A 23,374-nucleotide genomic window follows, 5' to 3' on the forward strand; every position below is an offset into this window, starting at 1 on the left:
TATGATTTTAACAGATACATCATTTTTGAGAGGTTCTCCAACTCAACAGTTTGTCTTTACAGAACGCGATGAATGCCACAATGCCACATTGTTACATTGCTTGGAACAAGATAGACGCGTTGATCAATTCCCTTATGATTTTAACAGATACATCATTTATGACAGGTTCTCCAACTTAACAGTGATTTGTCTTCAGAATGCGCTGAATGTCACAACGTCACATTGTTACCTTGCTTGGAACAAGATAGACGTGTTGATCAATTCCCTTATGATTTTAACAGATACATCATTTATGACAGGTTCTCCGACTCAACAGTTTGTCTCCAGAACTCGATGAATGCCACAACGCCACACTGTTACCTTGCTTGGAACAAGATAGACCCGTTGATCAATTCCCCTATGATTTTAACAGATACATCATTTTTGACAGGTTCTCCAACTCAACAGTTTGTCTCCAGAACTCGATGAATGCCACAACGCCACACTGTTACCTTGCTTGGAACACAAAGAGATAGACACATTGATCAATTCCTCTATGATTTTAACAGATACATCATTTATGACAGGTTCTTAAACTAAACAGTTTGTCTCCAGAACTCGATGAATGCCACAATGCCACACTGTAACCTTGCTTGGAACAAGATAGACACGTTGATCAAATCCCCCAAATCCCTTATGATTTTAACGGATACATGATTTATGACAGGTTCTTCAACTAAACAGTTTGTTTCCAGAACCTGATAAATATCATATTGTTAACTTGTAGAATTGCAGCCTCTCTCCTGGTTGTCCAAAGTCAGTTTCGAGTCTTTCGACGGCTGTTGTACAGCTAAACTCAATTTAAGGATACAATAAAGCAAAAAATGTAGTTCTGAAACAGCTGTACTGTGTATGTTCTACAGGGTGGTGCAAAAAAAGAAGGAAACCCACTTTTGACAGCAATTTTCACCTACTTGTTGAGCACATTTCAAAAATTCAATTTAATGGTATTAAAAATACTGATCTTTAAACATAAGTGACAAAAAAATGATTGCAAATACATGTACATATTTTGTCTTTGAGATATGGTAGTTTACAAATTTCATGTGCCAAAACTGTTTTTGCACGGACGGCTTTATTCCATCCACTTGACTGAGCTCCGGAGCTTGATTTGAAGACAAAAACACTACACTAGACTTATACGTGGACAACAGTGATTTTGGTGACTTGTTTTCAAATGAGCATAATAACACTATTCTTGCGATTTTTTTAAAGATTTTTCACCACATATGGTTGAAGAGCTATACTTCACTACATTATAAAAGAACAGTTCAAATAAGTTAAGTAAGTAGGTTAAAATCCCTGTCAAAAGTGGGTTTCCTTCTTTTTGTACCACCCTGTATAATTATCAAGCCGTGCAACTTTTCACTTTTTTTTCAAATGTGTTTATCGCATTTTGGCAATAACCCTTCATTTCTCTGATGTCATTTACAGACCTTTTTTTATATTTATGTGCCAAAGATGAGATAAATTTTAAAAAAACACATGCGGGGAAAAAAATCAGCGTGTTTGATCTACCGTACAAGTGTCCAACCTCCAAAGCCACATCTCCTGGTATCGAAGGATGAACCTTATTTCTTCCCGAGCCCAAGGTACAGAAGCATGCTCCTGAATACAATCCCATTCAGACGAAAAGTAAACGCACGCAGGCAATACACACAAAGATGCAACGGAGGTTGGAAAATGACTGAATAATACAAACAAGCCGGCGGCAGGTTTGGCAGCGAAATTTTGAAGAGAAAAATGCCCGGGAATCGATATCAGCCTAACCGCGTTGACTTATTTCCTGACGACCTGTGGTCTTCGGCTCGGCAATCACGTTATATATCTATACGTTCTCACTGGCACGGGGATATTAAACTAATTTTAAAAACAAGACTTGTGGGTAAAATCTATGATTGCGTCTGTGGAAAGGCAGTGAGCGAATCGTCCAAGTCAATAAGACAGCGGTTTTAACTCGGCACGCAAGCCACTTTGGTTCTTTAAAGACTGCCACAGAGATATTGCCATATTTTGAAAAAGTATTCAAGCTTTAACTTCAGAAGTCTCTTCTGACCTGAAAAATGCAATTGAAAGAGTGAACTAGGGCTTGTGGGGAGTGTGGCCTAGTGGTTAGGGTTCGTGACTCATGATCAGAGGGTCAGGGGTTCGAATCCAGCTGCTGGTCATATATTGTGTCCTTGGGCAAGCCCCACTTCATCCCCACTTGCCACGCTCCGCCCAGGAGTATAAATGGGAGCGTCAGGATTCGAATCCAGCTGCTGGCCATATGTTGTTTCCTTGGGCAAGCCACTTCATCCCCACTTGCCTCTCTCCACCAAGGATTATAAATGGGAACCGGCATTAGCTGGGAGTAACCTGCGATGGACTAGCATCCCGTCCAGGGGGAGTAGAAATATTCTCAGTCGTTTCATGCTACTAAAACTTGAGATAAACGCCAGCCTGATGAGCCACATTGGCTGGTGACAGAGTTTACTTATGCCGTGTGTTTGGAAATTAATTCTATATGGTACACCGAATTGTTCAAATGCTTGACACATTTGACATGGCTGACCCCAACTCTTTCCTGGACCAAAGTTCAGCATTTTAAACCCAACATCAACCCGTCACCCACGTCTGATGAAAACACTCAGGAGACATGTTATCATCCAGAAACCAAAACAGATGTCCCCTTGGAAAGAGAGCTGTCAAAAGGGTTTAATAATACCTCTCCAACCTGAATAACTGACAGGCAAAAAACACGTACACATGGAAGATGGTGTCAGTGTCATGTCTCAAGAAGGTGAGGAGCAAGTGTCAGGCGATTCAATATTGAGCTTACTCAAGTGGGACTGGGACCCATGACCTCCTGCTTACTAATGCAGACGTCTTACCACTTGACCACCGACCACTCAACCACTGAGTGGTAAGAGGTCTGGGGCCAATTTCATGAACAGTTTCTTAGGAAGGGTATAAACAGCCATCAAATTGGTAGTTTTGATGCGTCTTGCTTAAGATGGGTTTAGTGAAAATCGGTTTGATGACACGTCTCAGTTCAGATTGATCTTAGAGCAGGGACTTGTCTGAAGTCCTAAGATGAGTCGTAAGAGAAGACAAGTTTCGTGAAATCGGCCCCTGCACTAGTAAGCAGGAGGTCATGGGTTCGAGTCCCAACTGAGTGATTTTGTGAAATACTCTATGATATTTTCATTAATGGTTTGATGTTCCTTTTTTTAAAGTTTTTTTTTAATACTTTCTTAGATCTTATTTCTACTGTCACTGTGTCAGATACTTAGATGATTAATTATGTAGGTAGGGATGGAGGCGTTTCTCACCGGAACAGATTGAGACATAACCAATGTCAGCAGGGTTAGGCTTAAGTAATATTATCTCCCTGTTAGCGGGACTGACGTATCCCCATACTGTGGTTTGGGCACTGGCGTGGTGACGTGACTTTATTTTAATCTTTCGGTTCTTTGGTTTTTTTACTTTTAACGTAGTCTCTTTCAACATAGACTCTGTAATGCGCATTTGATCATTAGTGTGCAAAAGGCGCATTATAAATTTGTAAATCATTATTGTTTTATTATTTGCAGAAAACAGACCAATATTGAGCCAGAGTTCCAAAAATCTGGGGCCAAAAACATCCTGAAACTGAACTGGGGATGGGGCCATGATTTCAAAAATTCCAACGGAGGACATCTAGTGGTACTCACCTGAAATAAAGTGTCTGTGGAATTGGCTTGCGAGAGCACCCCCAGGACGACGACATGTGGAAGACACGTGAGCACGCCGGCGGTCACCGCGTAGAGCCGGGGCAAGGGCAGGGTGGTGTAGACGGCCACCACCACCAGGATCACCAGCCCGACCTCGTTAGCCGGGAGGTACAGGGTGTGGAAGGAGACCAGGAGATAGAGGAAGAGGAGTAGGTTCAGCCAGACGAGGACCGAGATGAGGCGGGAAAACCTGTGGAAGATGGTGTCGGAGTAGGAGCAGACGGCCAGGCAGACAAAGACGAGGGTGGTGACGAAGAGTGTGATGGCACGGTGCCAACCCTGGGGAGCTTCCTAGGAAACAGAGAGGAAAATAATACACACAGTTTGAATTTGATTTGATTTGATTCAGATAAAATCAACAACAACATACAGTTCACATAACAATACAAAGATAAGAAGCAAAGTGCAGTTGATTTCACCTGGGATAGTCCAAAAAAGTAATTTGCGAAGGCTTTTTTTTCCACTGGGGTCCCACAAGAAAACCTGTTTCACACTGGCGCAAGTCACAAGGGTCCTTTGTGATATATACATGTAGTAGCATCAATATATAATACAAAATATACAGAGTGTGCCCAAAAAGTGCAACATTCAGAAGAGAAATAATTAAAACTGTTCAATGTTTTTGTCTTCATTGAATTGAATACATTAAAGCCTGACTTTTTCTCAATCCACTCCTTTTTACCCCATTCCATTTGGGTCTCTAGATCCAGAAATGCAATCAATTAAGTGAAAGGGTGTAAATTTTACTTGGGCCACTCTCATCACCTGTGATGTCACAAACTTCAATGCCTATTCAATGCCTATTCAATGCTTAACCCAGATTCAGGTGAGAGTGGCCCAAGTAAAATTTACACCCTTTCACTTACCGATAATTGGTTGTATTTTTTGGATCTAGGGACCCAAATGGCACATACCATAAACATAGCTAGAGGGGTGTTTCACAAATTGTGTAGCAAAATTGTTAAACAAAATTGTTGGAAATGTAAATGTTTTGACTTGTTGAGACTTTTTGAAAGGTATTTAAGAATGGGATTCGGCTCAGGCAATTATCCGCTAGCCGGTTTTAAACAAACTTGTTTAAGACTGGCACAGCACATATTTATTCAGTTATTATGACAAAACACTTTCCCAGGCCCCTGCCAAAAATAGGGATGAAGAAATTACCCATGAGTCAAGCCAACAAAAATACCGAAATTCTTAAATTGGTGGCCTGCGAAATAGGTATGGTTCTGCCTTTCCAGTATCACCCAGGAAGATTGGACATCCTTAGGCAACATCACTTGATCAAAAAAGAAATAAACAATTAAGAAGATACCTTCCCAAAAATTCTCGAGTAAACAACTTTTTCCCCAACGAGCGTGAATAAAATTACAAATTACAAATGAAGGACATGGGAGATTTCAAAATTTCAAATTTGTAAGGTGAAACTACTAGTAATTCTCTTGCGTTCTCCCATTACCAAGTGCACTGTACTTCGTCGGGCGGTTAGGATGGATCCTCCGAGGCTCCGCTACAAAATATCCGTCTCCTACTTTCCCCTCCCACGGTATTTTTACACCTGGATGTATTACCACAATCCCTGGGGAAAGGACGTCGGCTTGGCACTTCTTCGGACACAAATTACTCCCACATTATTTGTAGAAAGAAAAAAAAAAGGACACAAAATCACATATTGGGAGCCGCGGAACAACACCACGTAAGATTTAATCCAATTAGGGTGGCCATTTTAAAGGGCAATCTTGACAGATGATGGAATAAATGGTACTTTTGGAGTTTGACCTGACACGTATGTTTGTGCCTTCCACTTAGTTTGTCTCATTGTGCCCAGGTATTCCACTCGACGCCATCAGCCTCTGTCCCTTAATAAGGCTTCAATATGGCATGACATAACCAGTCTTTTCTTACTCTAATGTTTGTTTCAATAGGTCTATTGATGCTCCATATTCAAATGATGTAGTAGTCTTGATGTAGCAGTGATTTTCGTTGATTAAGATGTTTATTTTGTTTTCCTTAAAAATCTGAGTTTTTAGGAATAAGGGAGACCTACCGGTATGGAAGTGAAGCCAGCAATGTCAATGTTCCCTTCCAGGTGATAAATAGGGAGCTACATTTTTTTTTTATTCACAATTATTGATTTGCTCTTTATTAGTATGATTCAAGTTCAATTTTCATGGCAAAAAGAAAGCGACAAATATTCCTTTAAAAAAAAATGTAGCCCAGTTGATTATATGAGCAGCTTTATTGGAATCTTATTTTGAGCATATCTTTTCGGGGCATAACTTTGGGAAAACTCACATATTATGGAAATTTTGGAAATTTTATGTCACCATAGCACCAGAATAAGTTGGTAAAATGTCGCCAACATGCGAAGACTAGTGGATGTCTCACACTGCGCATGTGCAGCAAGTAACCCCCAAGTGACTACAACCGCAACAGGCTATGAACATACGTGCTGAGGAGACAAAATACAAAGACAAAGTGAGGCCCAATCATAGAGCTATATTAAATTACTAGAGCGCTAACTCCTCATTCTTGCGCGTGGAGACGCTTTGAAGCTGCTCTGGGCGCAGACATTTTGAATTTATGTGCGTGTTTGTAGAACACAATCAAAATAGATGGATTGAATTTCAAAAGTGTACTGTAAATGCAACGCGCAAGTAGAAGACATGCAAACAACTTAAGCACGTCATGACGGTTCAAAAAGCGTCACGGTGAAAAGCATCTGCAGCGGAGGGACACGCACGCGTTGCGCTGTTTGCGTGGAGCAAAATGAAACGCTCATTTGCTTATCGTGCGTTTCGGTTTTGGGCGTATCGGCTTCGATGATGCACCAGTATGGAATACAACCGCAGATATGCAAATAGCCGTACAAAAGCCAAACAAAATTTCGAGTTTTCCATAGGTTTGTGCACAAACATGGATGCGCCCATCAGGCATTACTTTGTACATCGAGTTACACTCTAGTAATTAAATATAGCTCTATGGGCCCAATCCAAATGGTTTAACTTTATCGTGCCTGATAAGAGCTATGAAAAGAGCTGTGCACTTTATTTAACCCCAACTCTCTAGGCCATCCTAAATTCGTAAAAATCTTCCACGGTGCAGAAAGCCAACAGCATATGCTTTGTATCTAAACTTGTCAGCTGCATTTATGGAAGTGACAGTGTCTTAGTTCTACCTTCCTCAATACTCCATTAATCCATGGTGATTGTGTCCTTGGGAAAGACACTTTACTACAATCGCCCCTCTCCAAACAGGGGTATAAATGGGTACCTGTGAGGGTGGAGACCAGAATTCCGCTGAGCTCGGGCTGCTGCAGAAAAATGGTCTCATAGCCTGATGAACAGGCGTTATAATTAGCGCTTTTCATCCTGTGGCAAAGGCGCTTACTATATTTATTATTATATGAATGAGGGATGACATGTATTAGATATACGCCCCGCTTTCATCAGGCTTCAGTTGTTGGCTTAAAAAAACAACTTATGTGTAATGGATGGCTGTAATAATTTCACTTGACAGACAGTGTGAGATCATTTCACAGCTTTCAGATACAGTGTACGGTGTGTACTGCATGCAGCGTACGCTAATATGTAACAGGCATCGGAATATTAGATATTGTCATGCAGACATATCTAGAATGGGACTGCAGAAGAAAAATAAGGCTTTATTAATAATAATAAATAATAAAAACCATTCTTATATAGCGCATATCACCGTGAGGTCCCTATGCGCTCTCATGAAATCAACAATTATACAAATTGAACAGATATGTTTTGACCCGGGTTTTGAATTGTTCTGATGTTTCGGCCTGTTTGACAATATCTGATAAGTTGTTTCATAGCTGAACTGCAGCTGATTGGAAGGAGCGGGAACCATAAGACTTAGTTTTAGTGACTGGGGGTGACAACAGAGATTTATGGGTAGAACGCAGATTTCTAGCTTGTTTATTCACGCGTCGGTCATATTAAATTGAAAGCGAGGTAAAATTTCATTTTTTGGAATTTGCCAATAGAAATGAAAGCAATGAAATAAAGTCAATCACAAATTAATACCATCTTCCCTGATGAATAATTTGAAAATTGTGATTAGACATAACCTAATGCTTTAAGCCACATTTAAAAAATACAATTGAAAGTGAGGCTAATGGAATGCATAAATAGTCTGGCACCATCCCATTCAACAGTTTACAATTTATAAAAAACATTCAGGGAACAAGATCAAAAATGGCTTCCTCGGGAATAAGGTCTATTCCAAGCCCAAATGAATATCTACAGATGCAATGCTCTTTAACAGGTTTTTGTGTGGGCATTTTTGAGGCAATTTAACAAAAACTCAGAAGGTAGTAAACCAATCGGATGTGGAGAAATCAGGAAATACAATTCATTCCCGTCTCGACAGTTTTCCTTGCCTCTGGCTGCCAAGAGGTGATCCTCATTGTTTTTCTTTCAGATCATAAGACAGTCCTCGGGGAAGGCAATCCATCGCAGATACAGTGTGTAATAACATGCAGGTTTCTTGTCAGCTTATCCACGACCGGCTTATAAGAGCCAGGGGGGGGGGTCCCTATGATGACAGCGGGAACGTGATTAATGCCGGGCTAAAGTGCAGTCAGGCTTCGCACATCTTTTTCCTTTTTATTTTCGGAAAAGCCAGTGCGTAATTGGGCACTCCATGCCGCGTCGGCAAATTGGCGGTAAATCCTGGCGCGGAAAGTATGTGGGTTAAAAGACCGAGAAGAAATGGCGTATAATGTTCAAGTTATTTTTTTTTTGATTTTGCCGTTAATGGGAGGAGTGAGAAGACGCTTGACTTCAAAAGATCGAGAAAGGTTCCGGTTCGGATGAACAAAAATGATCGATCTTCCCCCAGATTGCTCATTTCATTCCCCAGAGCAGATGTCCCGCGTACACCATTCGGAAATTCATTTTAATCAAAATTCTGGGCTTTTTTCACAGCATATGGCATTCCCAGGGCTTACATAAAAGTCTCTGGAGTGTTTTCCTTTTTCGTTGGAGGAAATCTATTCAACTGCATCTGAACGACCCACAATTATTCAACCTTCTCCATTTTGCAGAAGCAAAACTTCAATATGTATGCACTGTACTGTATATCCTGTATTTCATGCTGCTTGTATACGTACATGATTGCCTGCAAGACAATATCTACTTGGCAAATGGCCTCAGTTTTAAATATTTCAAGCAACAATAATTTACCAGGAAGACACCGACATGAGTCTGGATACCTCAGTAAGTGGAGCACTGGAGTGGTACTTGAGCGGTCTTAGGTTCAGTTCCATTGTTGTCTAAGCTCATCCAAAATACACTTGCCATATCAACCGCACATCTACGTTTTCGTCTGCCCTATGCATCCATGAAGACAGACCATAGTCAGTTGAAATACACAAACATTTTGCATTTACCCGCCCATTTTGGACACCCACTACAGCGACATAATGTACCGTGCCTCTCCACATTCAAAAACGTTCAACTGCAATCGAGACAGAACCTCTTCAAAAAACTGATTGCCAGTTTTAATATTCCTAAACATCTCACAATATAAAGTACACGTGTAATACTGCCAAAAACCAAACAGACACATGTGTTCCATGTTCGAGTCTCAATGCTTGTTTTAACGGCGGCATGCGGTAGTACGGCTGATTTAAGATTGCCAAGACCTATTCCTCCGCCTCCGTCTTAGCCTCTTAGGACAGGAAACAAACCCCACCTGTCCGCATCCACTCACACTCATCCCTTCCTCTTCCCTGCCACTTCACAGGTGCGAGGCACTCTTCGAGAGAGCGTTCCGTCTTGCCTGAGAGTGACGATGATGCGTGTTATATACAGACAGGCGAGACAGATTGGAACGACAGCCCTTGTGTATAAATACTGAGCATCATCAGCGCTGCAATAGCCTGAGCCTGCGACACAGATCCCTGGGCCGTTTACGAAACCATGGTTTCCTCTGCAGCGGTGGCTTTATATCTGGTTGCAGCTTCTTAGGGCTGTCCCGAATACACCAAATACTCAAATATTCAATCATCACCCGAATATTGGAATAGCTTTGCTTGCCGGTTTTAATAGTCGAAAACAAATAAACTAGGCACATACACAAATGACTGTGATGTTTATATTTGATTGTAAAGTTTCGGCACTTTAGCATCAGGCGCCACTTGATTTTTTTGACGGTTACTATTTTTGTCGACGGCGGTTCATTGTTCACATCCTTTTAGGAGGTTCGCCCTTTACAGTTATCAAATTCTTGCTGCAGAACACTCATGCAATCCATATCAACTGCTGCACGCAAATTTTAACCTGCGTGCTCGTGGTGCAACTTTTTACCGGCGCAGCACACAGCTGCAGCTGGCAGTTTTGAATATCAGAATATTCAGTCAAACGCCGTTTCAAGTAATCAAATACTAAACTATTCAAAAACGGACAGTCCTATACAGCTTCTTAAACCATTGCTATGACGTCACACTATTGTTAAAAGTGTGGATTCGAAACGAAGAATCTTTAGTAAAGTGTGGATTCGGAATTACGAATCCACACTTTGAACACGTCGGACAATTGTTCTCCATAATGAGCATTAACAGGACCGAATACGTGAAAAGTTTCCTTCCGAAATTACCAATGCATCGGTCAGATTCTCCGCCGTCACTGCAAAACCTACTTCCAGTCGGAAAGAAATCATCATCTGAACTATCCATATGTCGACGGAAGGAGCCAGGAAAAATGTTGCAACCTGACGCCACTTTTCTCTTCATATATCATCTCAATGAAGGTACGGTAATCCATTGCAAAAATGACGATAAGACATGAATTTGGGACTGAGAAACATTTCCAATTTTGTTAGGGAATATTTAGAAAATTGTCTTGACTCTCCATAGACTTTGTACACAATCGCGGAAGTGGCATCAGGTTGCAACATTTTTCCAAAGTCTTTTCATCTCCACTCACTGTTAATGCCAATACTTCTTTTGACGCATACAAAATCACTCGGCACTTCGCGCCTCGTGAATTCTTAAGTTACGAATCCACACTTTCTCGTGTATTCTCCTTAACATATCCTACAGCTGTAGGCCTTTACACGCCAAATGGCAACATTCCTAAACACTGATCTCATATCGTAGGATTTGATGCTCCTGAAAGAAAAACATGAACCAACAAGTACATCTTGAACCAGAGTCACCCAAAGTCAGGAGCCTCAAAAAAATCTTCGGAAGCCACAGCTGGAGACCAAACCGAGATTTGAAAAACACCAGTGAATAACAATCATGCCTGGATCGTGATGGTTTATTTATCACAAGTGAAGAGGGAAGTTTCTTAATTTGTCAGATTGATGTGGGAGCTTCGTCTGGCACTAGAGTCAATCTGGAAAATGAGGGCCCTGTCTTTCTTTTCATCCACTTGAGATTCAAACATGGTATTAAAACGCAGATTGGCCATGCCAGAGATAAAATTCAGTCATGAAACACGGTGCCTTGGGCAAATTTCATGGAGATTTACTAAGCGCAGAAAATATTTGCCCCGGAAAAAAAAAAACAGGTCACCCATGAAGAGGCCACGTGATGTATGAAAGACTGCAAGGAATGCAATGAATAATGATATTTACATTAAAAGATGGCGCTAAAGAAAACTGAAATATTTCTTCCTCACCACTACAAAATGTCATTCTATCTGTCACAACCCTAAAAAAAATCTTCCAATACAGAGTTCAGAGTACTTTTATTCTGATATCAGGCTACATAATCCAAAGTCATGTAGTGCTTAATGGTCATCCGTCATCCTAAATAGGGTGAGTTTAAAAAAAAAACGAAACCCAAATGTCGGGACTATAGTTTTAGTGAAGTTCTGCATGTAGCACTTTCAAAATCTAGGATATGAAAGCCCAATTCATAAGGTTTCTTTTATTAAAAGAATCATTCGAATCACTCATGTACTTTTCAAGTTACGGAATTTTAAACACAACCACAGTTTTAAAGTTCAGTCCACGAATCAGAAAAAAGGTAAGTGTTCTTTCAGCAAAACGAAAAACAAATCACATAGGGATGTGTGTGAATTGTTTTCGTTTTGCTGAAAGAACACACACTTTTTTTGTGATCCGTGGACAGAACTTTAAAATGGTGGTTGCGTTTCAAATTCCGTAACTTGAAAAGTACATGAGTGTTTTGAATGATTCTTGTACTAAAAGAAAGTTTATAAATTGAATGTGCTACATGCATAACTTCACTAAAACAATAGTCCTGACATTTGGGTTTCGTTTGTTTTTACTCACCCTGTATACTGTCATGCTACAGTATGTCCCCAAAAAAGTGCCAGTCTGACTGTTTTTAAAATAATTACAAAACCATGAGGTCAATTTTGAAAATGTTAGGTTGTGCAGATACTCCTACATGTAAGCCTTGGCCTAAACCCCTATGAGTTTCATTTAATTTCAGTCACACATCACTGCACAATTTTCAATTGATCATAACAACATTTTTGGACACTGTGACCAAGTTCCATGCCTTAATCCATTTCAGTGCTGTCTTACGTAAGCTGTGTAAAATCCTGCATGTTGTGAAAAAAAGGGCTGATGTGATTTGGGATTTGAATCAACTTTAAAAACTCAGTAACTACTTATGCTTACTTGTTGTGCTTAAGTCTCAAAAAGTTAGAGGCAATAGCTTTTTAGCAGATAGTCCAATTTCCTTCAAAATAACTAGCAGGATCTCTTTAAAATGGATAAAAAGAGCACAACAAATGGAGAAATGTTTTACAAACAAGATGTCCTACTTTTTGAAAATCCTTGGGGCATGTATGTGAACCGATTCTCTGCGACAGGAAACATTTCCAAAAATAGTTTTAAACAGCTTAAAAAAGAGGAAGGATTCCCAGGCGATCACAAAGGAAGATGAACAGCACCATGTAGCCTGAAGTAATGCCCTCAAAAAATAAAAAGAATCAAGAGAATTTTCTTCTCCAAGATGCAAAACCCAACCCGAAGAGCTGAATTTGATAGCCAGTATGAATGAATCTTTGAAAATGGATCAATCCACTTCATTTTTCAATTTTTAAACAAGCCGCAGCTGATGAAAGTTTTAAAAACGGAGACAGAGAGAGGCAGATTTCTGAGCAATCCTTCTGTGATGAGACCGTCAAATCCGGGAATGGGAAGAACAGGAGCATTGCAAGACGGTGCCTTGTGACTTCGTACAAATTGGCACCCGGTGATTGCTGGATAGCGCGGCCCCCAAGGGGACTGCACATCTCCAAGCTTTAAGGAGATGACAAGCAGGACGAAAAAAAAGAACAAAAAAAAAAGACTGTGTGATGACGATATCTGCATGGCACGGCCGTTCCATGGCTGTCTTTTTGAGTAATGTGCCTCCCTAGAAAAACATCGTCGAGGGGAAGAATAGCCAAGTTGGATCTGAGGCTCACAAACAACCAGATTTGGTTTGGGACTCTTCGAGTGTGTGCACAAGTGCGGAGCCGGCGCAAACAAACAAGAGGTTGGGGAAACTGGGTTTTCTGTACGTCATTTCAATAATTTAATGCACCGCTGGTTGCAGATGAATCATGAGCCGATCATCATAGACAAGGATACTGTCAGTAGCTGCTACAATCTTAGTACATACAACAACTTTATTCAAGCTACAATGATTTCCCTTTCGGCCTTAGGGCTGAAGTTTGGCAATTTAAATTAGAATGTTATTGAGCTTCGCGTTTATTAATATGGCCGTAAGTAGTAACATGATGCAACAGTATGTACTCATAAAAGACAAGCGTTCCTCTGAAACAACCAAATTGTCAAAAGCTATTAAATTTTGAGAAGGATAAACTTAATGAAAAAATCTATCTCCCCTTATCGCACCGAATAGATTCAGGAATGCAAAATAGGGGCTTGTCCCTATTACCAGACATGGGGCTTAATATGCTACTTAAGTTTCATTAAGCTTCTAAATTTTGCAAACCTATAAAGAAGTGCCTTCGAAACCGTGTGAGTCACAAGAAATGTCCGCTAATTATCTGGAACTGGTTTGCTTTAATTCACAGGCGCTTTGTCAGATTTATGGTTATAGTCTGGCTTCTATGTCTAGCAAATCTGTAATTGTTTTCAATTAACGCGGCGACTGGCTTGCGTCTCTGTCATCCTATGTGGGTGTTGAGCAGTGATGCTCAGGAGGCCCAAAGCCTGGACCAAAACCGCACGCCAGGCCGACGATTGCATGACAAAGCACGCACCACGTGAGAAGAAATCACCATTTGGGGAGACATTGTATCACAAGCACACCGACAACCAATTTACACAAATGGGCGGTGTGCGCGAAAAAGGGATAGCTTACCGTCTCAAGAATCATTACCGCGTAATTGAAATTTGGCATGTATGTGTGTCAAACCTCATGATCAGTTTCTGAGAAGCAGACTTTCTTGGGGGGGGGGCCTGCTGCAAATGACAGATAGAATTTGTCTGCTGTTAATACACAAGAGTCCATGGTCTACATGTACTTTTCTTTTCCTCACTGTCAATTTCGTGGAACAAGAAATGAAGTTACTGCTCTCTTCCTTGGGTGTGAAGTAGACCTTTTTCTGAGGTTAAAGCTCGCCTTAAAGCAAGGAATTGCAAATATACTTTGCAGAAATATTTCTGCACACCTTTCAGGTTCTAAAGAATGTCGTCTTGTGAAAATGATGATACAAGTCCAACACATAAGAAGTGGTGCTTGCAGGGTTTTGCACTTTCCAGTTTTTAGCTGCTGAACCCGCAGAGTTTTCAAATGAATAGAAGCAAAAACTTGCCAAGAAGCACTCACAAAAATTCACCGAAATTTGATTGCAAACTAACAAAACTGAATAAAAATTATCTATGCTAAGCGATTTTTTTCTTCCGCAAAGGTGAAACAGAAGTGGGCGGGACTTAGTTATGTCCCGCCCACAACTGACAGTAATACACTGGACGCAGCTGGATTCGAACCAGCTCCATTCAAATGATAGTCCAGCCCAATACATGTCAGATGCCTGTCCTTCTTATCTATTTATGCAAATGTATGCACAAATCCAATAAGTTTACGGTTTGTCGGGGAAATAATCCAATTCATGAACGAACTCCATAACATATGACTTAGTTCACATGCGGGCGATGTCAATCATGCAGCAATCATTAAAAACCTGCAATTCTATTACAAAGCTATAAAAAAAATCCATAATCGCATTGTGTTCCGACTGGATTCTATTTTTAGCTTGACATTTGGAATCTGGATAGTAGCCTTATTTAGTCAACTAAAGAAGTTTCATAATAGGATATGGAAGAGTAGAACTGTAGGCTCTTGTGTATCATTTAAAAGACCTAGAAAAATTTAAGTTGATTTTAGTTAAGCAGTTTAACAACAACCATAGGCAGTGGAAGTGGGCAGGCAAGTGGCTTTTTTCTCCCAAAGCCCCACCCCTTTGATATATATTTTTTCTTCCCCTGCCCTGCCCCACCCCACCCTCGGATTCCCAGAAACGTATGAACAGTGCCCTACTCCCAACCCTACATGAACCGGTACATGTGTTATCTCCCCTATTAAAGGTAGAGTAGATCATTTGCAGCTTTCCAAAAAAGTATCTGACTAAATTATTGTTGAAAAGCTTACTTGGTTTAAAGATAGTAATGGCACTGAACCCCATGTAAAATTATTCTGTCTGGCATGCTGTCACTTTGAAAAAAATGACAAAAGAAGGCCATTTCCAACAATGGGTCAAGTGACGCATCGTTGGAAATTTCCGTCAGTAGCTGGTTCTGTAATTTGACGCATCCTTGAACGGGTGCGCACAAGCGTTGACACGAAGCACGCACGCACGCACGGTTGCTGTTTTTCGTCAGTTCAGTGCGTAACATCGCATAGCTGCACTTGGCTGAATGAGAACGTGTCCCAGATGCTGATTTCGGGCGCAATTCAAAACATGACTCGGCAAATTTTGAATTGAAACAGAGATCCTAGAATATTGTTTTTCTCGGAACATACAGCATTCACAGAGCTAAAACTTCATCAGGTTAGTTGCTAAGCACCCATCTATAGATTCCGAGCACTTTTGTTGTTTCAAACGGGGGAAAAATTCACAAATGACAAATGATCTACCCTACCTTCAACATTCCTTCGCCACTGAAAAAAAATTCTAAAAGTTTGAAAAGTTTGAAAAGCTAGCACCAGTGATGTAAGATATCTGGTCCAACATGGGTCCACTGCAATTGAGTGCCCAAAAGCACATCTACACATTTCTACACGATGGCCTTGGTCAGTAATGACATCTGGGTTAATTATAAATGCGCATACTATGCATGGTGAGGTGAAGTCAAGCGATTTTCAGAATAAATGCGCATCGGTGAACGCACTTCATGTAACATTACAGATGTGTCCCGCAACAAGAACCCCACAAATGCCCAGCACATGTTTAACCTCACGTATCGCAAAAGTGCACAGTTGGCAGTTCCAATTAACATTAAATCAATGCTTATTGTAAGCTAATTTACAAAAGCCAGACAGCTCAATGGGAACACACTCTGGCAACGTCTGAATGAGGAGATAAATGACGTTTAATGAGTTTGCTCTGGTATCTCTGGCTCACCAAATACCACTCCATTCAAGCAATTTACTTAGCGGAGGACAAACAAGAAAGACGCAACAGACCTGAGTCAGGCATGCAACTTGGAAGCAACAAAAAAAGAGGATACTCCAATCTTTACAAGACTTTGTTCCGTGTTTTCAATTTTTTAAAGTGAAAAATGAGGAAATCAGCAATCCGCAGAAAAGCTGCACGCCTGCCGAGTATAAAGTAAAGATCTCTTTAACATTGGCTAAAAGAAATGTTTTGAACTTTATCTGCTTCTTTCAAGAAGTTTTCTGGTTATTTTCTTCTTTTTTTCCGATAACTCTGGCAGTTCACATGTGTGATTTTCTGGTTAAAACATAAAAGTTCCTTTCAAGTTTAAAATTTGTTCATTCCAATTTTAAATGTTTTGCTTTAAAATGCCTCCAAAAATACCCCCTTCCTCCCCCCCCCCCCCCCAAAAAATTGAAATTTCAAGAGGCATGCCAAAAGTGTAAAATTTATCTACACATAAAAATCATTTTTTCACTATTTTACCATGATGATCAACATTTAAGGATTTATATTTATTTTCCAAGCAAATCTGAATTCTCAATTGTGATTAGTCAGGCCACAGCAACAACACTTTGGCATAATATCTCACCACAATTAAAACTATTAAAAATACTGCAAATATTAAACATAGCAAGATTTACTTTCATGCCACTTGAAAATGTTTCTGAGCAAGGGCATGGATGTGCTCATTTTTGGCACTAAGTGATATAAATGGATACACGTGCAATTCTATATGTCAAACATTCACCAATTTATCTGGTATTAAGTATGGGCTTTATCTATAATCACTCACTGTGCAGGAAGACAAATTTCTTACGGGTCAGAAAAGCACTGTCTGAACGATGGACGTTGATCCGGGATGGGCGATAAATCCCCCTCTCCCCTTTTGACCAGGGGGATGAGACATTGGATACCCCTCCCCCCCCCCAACATTGTTTGGTTTGAACCCCAAAAATAAAGCAGACTGCGCAGTACATGTACGCAGAACCGTCATCTGCGAGGAAGTTTGCGTCAGTCTGAATTGTCGGTGACACTTCCAGATGAAATGTTTCCATTGTCTGCATTGCAGTTTGGGTGCAATGTTTGAGAGAGTTTCACTTGTCATCCTCCTCTGCCCCCCCCCCCCCCTTGACCCCGCCCCCAAAGTTGTCAACACAAATTTATGCCACAGGTCAGCACACATGTCATTCTCTCTTTAAGCCCGGTTCATACTTCACGCGAAAGCGAAAGCAAAGCGAAATTCGTGACGTCAACAATACATTCGAAGCGCGTCCACCATTGTTGACGACATGAATTTTCGTTTCGCACATGCTTTCGCGTGAAGTACATGTATGAACCGGGCTTTAGACTTTTTTCAAAAGTTTCTCAAATGAATTCACACATTATATGGTGACGTAAAAGTGATTTAAACATGACTTTAATCCCCAAATCCATGTCAACTAGTCGTGATAGAAAAATGTTTAGCATTGATTGAAGTCTAGACAAATCTAAAAACTTTTTTCAACACACTGTGGCATATTTGATGATTGGATTAACTTTCAAACTTCCTACAGCAGTTCTTAAGTAACAAGCACCTGGATTTCTTAGTAAAACTTGTCACTGCCTTGGGATATGTGGATACTTTTCAAATCACACACGAGACATCCTGACGTTAAGGAAAAATAGTACACTTTGAGTCAACAAAAGCCTTCAATCTCAGGTTTATTTTTATAGTCTGTGGCTCACAAAAGGAGAGTAGTAATTCCTGGTTGGTGTGCAGTGTGCAGCGTGCAGCGTGCGATTTTGTCAAAACAAGTCAATGCGTAGCGTCTGGGGTAGCTTTATAACTAGCAATTCCCTTTGCTTTGACTGTCAACTTCGGGCTCGTACTGATTATATTTGACCAGAAAAGCCCCCAAGGCAAGGAATGATGGGAACTATAGAGGAACGTACGGCTCGGCAGCGTATGCGCAGTGATGTAACTCCTATCTCAACAATCAAATTCATGACTTGGAATAAACTCGAGTACAAGAGAAGTACAAGAGATATGCAACTGACAAATTTACCTACATGTAGGCCGAGTGTATGAAATTAATCATATTGGTGTTGTTGGGTCGATATTTGCCGGCTTTGCGCACGAGCGGCCTTTGTGGGGAAACAGTGCAGCATACGCCAACATATTACCCTGTGATTCTCCATTTTAGTATTCATTTGAGAACATACTGAATTTGGTTTCAACCTCATCAACAGCGCAGAATTAGCTCCAGTAAATCTAGCCGAACAATTTTACTACAGGATATCCACAAATAAAAAAAACATCACAAGCTGTACTTTGAATTAGGAAAAAATTGTGACAAGAAACTTTTGTGTTAAATTTGTTAAGTTGCTATTTTTTTTTGGGTACACATTTCAGGGGTTGTTTTAATCGCGCCGGGATTATTTTGACATCGACCGGACCCAGGCACACCCTGATATTTCCAGCCTCGCTTGCTGCGAGCGGGTCGCAGACAGATACTTCCGGCCTTGCTCCTTGTTTGTTTATCCGTCATTCGTTCCGAATACCGCAAAACCTTAGCGTGTATACATTTCATCAAATATAACACAAATCCATTAATTCTGTCCTATGCCTGCTGAAGCAGAAATTCATTGGACGTTCGTAAAAATAAAGTACACTTCATATCTGACATCGCAGTGGAAAATCACTTCAAGTCAAGAACACAAGTACTTCCTTAAGAGTGGTTCGCACTTGAGGCGTAGCAACTCCATCTCTGGGCCAAATTTCACAGAAAAAAACCCAGAAAATGTTGCTTAGAAAATTTATGAGCTAAACAAACTCATTTGAGACCAGTCACGAGCAATGCACATAACTTGACACCCTGGCTCAGAAATTAGGTCCTAATTCCATGGCTCTGCTTACTGTTAGCGAATAATCCCCGCTTACTGTAGCAGAAAATTCTATGCTTATGTTTCACAGGTTAGAAAGGAATTTCGGCAAATGTGGATGCATACATGTACATCCCGCAACCAATGGCAGCGATACAGGGAGGGGGCATGCGGGGCATTTTCCTTGCCCCCTCCCAGTTTTCCCCCCTCCCCCAGTTTTTCCCAACACTTTACCAACAAATAGATGCATGATATTTGTTTTCTTTGCTGTTAAGATTTATTGAATTTGGACACATTTTGGGCCAAATACGCATTACAGACATGGATACTTTCGACAAAACTTGACACACATGCATTTATACAGCCGTAGATAGTGTGCAGCCAACATCTTTGTACATTGTGTTATAAATTTGTTATTCACCATTCTGCAGTTTGATACATTTCCCATTCATAAAAAACAACTACACAGTTGTCTTATGTCAATTGCTCCCCAAAAATATTTCCTTGCCCCCAAAATTTCCACCCCAAATTTTAGAGTCTGGCGCCACCACTGCCTGCAACTAAGGATTTTGTGCTTACAGTGTTAGCACAGAATGGTGATCGTAAGCGCGGAATTTTGTTTCTGTGGTAAGCATAGCCATTAAATTGGGCCCTATGTTTGCTACGTAAAATTTCTATACTCGGAATGTAGCACAAAATACGAAATGTTCCGACGACACAATTCCACCGCTCAAATTCAAAACTTTTTGGCCAAAAAAATTAAAGAAAGAAAAAAAGGTTGGGACATTTCCTTGTCTGAACATTCAAGGAGTCGACACTGCAAGTTGCTTTGCTTGCCACTGCCAGACAAACCATAATACAGAACATGGGATTCACCTTACTCTATGATTTCCATAAGAAGACCCACTGGTACATGCCTGCATTTCTATGCGTTCCAGGAAACCATGTATCAAAAACCTGATTGAAATCACCGCAGTGACAGAATTAAATTACACATGATTTATTATAAGTTTCTTTTTGCAGTACATGTAAAAGTACTGCATGACTGTATATAATTCTGCTATTCATGTCTGACGAATGCGTCCAGCGTATTTGTAAAAAATGTTCCACATAATCCTATTAGACCCTTCAATTCTGGTAACTGATCCCCCTTCCCATACAGGAACTCTTAATCTAATTTTGAGACGCAGTACTTCAACGCTCAAGCAACCCCCGCAAGAAATGCAAGATACCTCACTTAATGTGATTTCCGGAAATTCTATCATTATAAACCGAATCAGGAAGGCCATCTTAGGGATGAAGACTTTGAGAAAGCAAAAAAGGAAGTCAGAATGTCAGATTTTAAACTTATTTTTGAAAGATGAGTCAGCTGCCACGGCGATGGAGACCCAATTTTGTTAGCCTTCTGACAGCTTGGGCGTAATTCATATCGACTGCCGTCAAAGTGCATTCTGCGGTTAAATTTGCCCCCATGTGCACGTATCTGGATAGCATTCATGGTCACACAGCATTACAAAGACATGACAGTGTGGTGAACAAGGACACTGGAGACAGAAGCTGCTGAGCACGTTAATTATAGGCCTGTCTTACACATACGCAATTTTTCTCAGGACTTTGTCTTGCGGCAATGTCACAGACGTAGTGTATGTGTCCACAAATACGCAATATGTGGCGCTATTTTTTCGTCTGTCTTTTACAACCAATCAGTTCAGGCACGGGTTCCAGGGGCAAAACAAATGCGACGTCTTGCGGTAATGCGATACAATCATTTCGAAATTGATTACAAATATCACGTGATTACATGTAGGTCGCACAACTTTGTCTCTTGAATATTGTCACATATGTGTAGATATAGGCCTTCATGTTACTGCAAAAAAAGATTACATGACTTTTATTGAGTCGTACTTCAGAACTTTTTTTCAGGGAATTTTGCGTCGGGGTAATACTTCTACCAGTGTTGTAGTCGATTCCATCACAAGTCCAGTCACAAGGAACTGGATGAACAATAACAAAGGAATGCTTTTGTAACAGTTCATTTGAATAGTTAGTGACTGGACTTGAGGCTGAAGGAAGTGTGATGGACTTGCAGGGACTTGCAGGGACTTGTGACGGACTTGTGCTGTGACTACAACACTGACTACATTTTTCTGTTCTTTGTCATCATGAATTATTAGAAAGCTCATTCTTTTCCAATGGCTACTGAGAAAAAAATTCACAAGTTTGCTTGGATGAGGACTCAAACCCACAACCTCCTGCTTCAGTACAGACATCTTTACCACTCGACCACTGAGCTTGCCGGGGTCGACGAGCTGAATTCAATCTGACACAGCAACGAGTGCTACGGACAACTGACGCTGGAACAGTCTCAATTTTGAAGACTTCGTTTTATCAAGTTACGAACACATTACATGCCAACATAATTAAATCAAGTTAACATACGTACGTGTACATTCTGAGTTGGACACTGACGAGACATTCAGCAATTTAATGCATTTGCATGTGGATGGCGTACCATGCGTGCAACCATTTCCCAAATGTGCACTGCAGAGTTTATACTTTCGTCAGTGTCAGTGTCAGAGGAATACGCTGAGCGCAAAGGCACGAGGAAAAATTCCACCAAAGTGCCCTTACCTGTATGGCCATCTCGGACTTTGCATCACGAGATGCTGTAAATGTACTGATGCACAAGAAGCAATTTACGTGTAACCCCATCCTCGACTCATTCGAAAATCCCAATTAGAGACCATTTACTGTGGCTGCACGAGGCTTGCGCGCAGGTGGTACACACGCACTGAATGCTCCTTCAACCAAAAGTGTTTTCGAATTACACACGCACCTCAAGTAAACAAAAATGGTCCGACGTACAGAAAGTGTGGGGCCACCTCAGTAATGGCGATCACAGCATTAGACCTACTTAGGGCAGTGCCTAATATACCGGATATCCCACCATCCACTGAATGGCATATTTCAATAGAATATTCGGGGAAAAAATGTGAACCGTCTCAAGTTGAGTGGCCGTACTGTTTGTCGAATGCCTCATTTTTGTGGACACTGGACAGCCACTTTACTGACAGGACCAGATTTAGGCACAGTAAGCACTCTGCCTAGGGCCTACGAACAATTCGGGGGCCTTCGAAAAATTTGAGGGCCCACGAAAAACACCAGTGTGCCATAAAACACCCACACTGTCACACGTTTGTTTATGGTGTAAATCAAGGATTTTGGTATTGTTCCTCTTCCCGTTTCCTTTGTTCATACTTGTTTTAAAAACTTTTTTGCAACAGCTCTCATTGGTTTTGTACACGTTTTCTAATATACATGTAGGTCATCCTCGATTTGGTTCCTGTCAATGTATACATCATACACATGATATTCATTAAAAGTTTGACATCAATGCCAATGTTCAAATATTCGAATATTCGAACAAATCCAGAATCCAACCAAAAAAACCCCTAAATTATTCAAAATTCACAGCATTAGGATTAGTCCATATTGGAAAAAAATCCTGCTTTGACCTCAAAACTTACCTGTTCGTAAAGGAAAAACAGCACAATGAGCGATATCCCGTACAGGATCCCCAGCACACACATGACGCCGACCAGCGACTGGCGCATCTGGGCGCAGTACTTGTCGTATAAATCCTCAATGTCCATGGCCTGGAACTTCTGCCGCAGGTGATGCAGGGACCAGCCGGCGTGGTCGATGGTGTTCCCCCGCTCCCGGAAGAAGTCCTCCAGCGAGCCGAAGCTCATGATGTCCCCGTGCACCTGGCCCATCTGGTAAAACTGCCGCTTGAGGCTGGTACCCCGTGAGCGGCTCATGGCGGCGGTTGTCCCGTCGGTGGTCCGGTCGGTGGCAGAAGTGGCAGCGGCAGCGGTGGCAGAAGTGGCAGCGGTGGCAGCGCTGGCAGTGGTGGCAGCAGCGGCAGCGCCTTCAACTGAGCATGTGACGTCCTCTGGACTCAGAGTTGGTTGGACGCCGTCCGGCGGAACCTCAAACCTAACCTCAGCCTGCCTGGTTGCACATTCCTACAAAGAAAATTACAAATGCAAAACACTATTTACAAAGTTTTGAAGAAACAGAGAACACATG

At 41.1% G+C, this 23,374-nt stretch overlaps 1 protein-coding gene across 2 annotated transcripts in view; it reads right to left on the reverse strand.

Moving 5' to 3' along the window:
* LOC119723675 (adenylate cyclase type 2-like) overlaps window positions 1–23,374 on the reverse strand; it is an 89,846-nt gene that overhangs the window by 54,762 nt on the left and 11,710 nt on the right. For both annotated transcript variants that reach the window (XM_038194459.1, XM_038194460.1), the window contains exons 2-3: window positions 22,810–23,310; window positions 3,735–4,085 (exon numbers count right to left, since the gene is read on the reverse strand). In XM_038194459.1, coding sequence (XP_038050387.1) covers window positions 3,735–4,085; window positions 22,810–23,310 — 852 coding nt within the window. The remainder of the gene's footprint in view (window positions 1–3,734; window positions 4,086–22,809; window positions 23,311–23,374) is intronic.

Source organism: Patiria miniata, unplaced genomic scaffold, assembly GCF_015706575.1.
Source record: "Patiria miniata isolate m_02_andy unplaced genomic scaffold, ASM1570657v1 HiC_scaffold_17, whole genome shotgun sequence".
Taxonomy (NCBI): Eukaryota; Metazoa; Echinodermata; class Asteroidea; order Valvatida; family Asterinidae; genus Patiria; species Patiria miniata.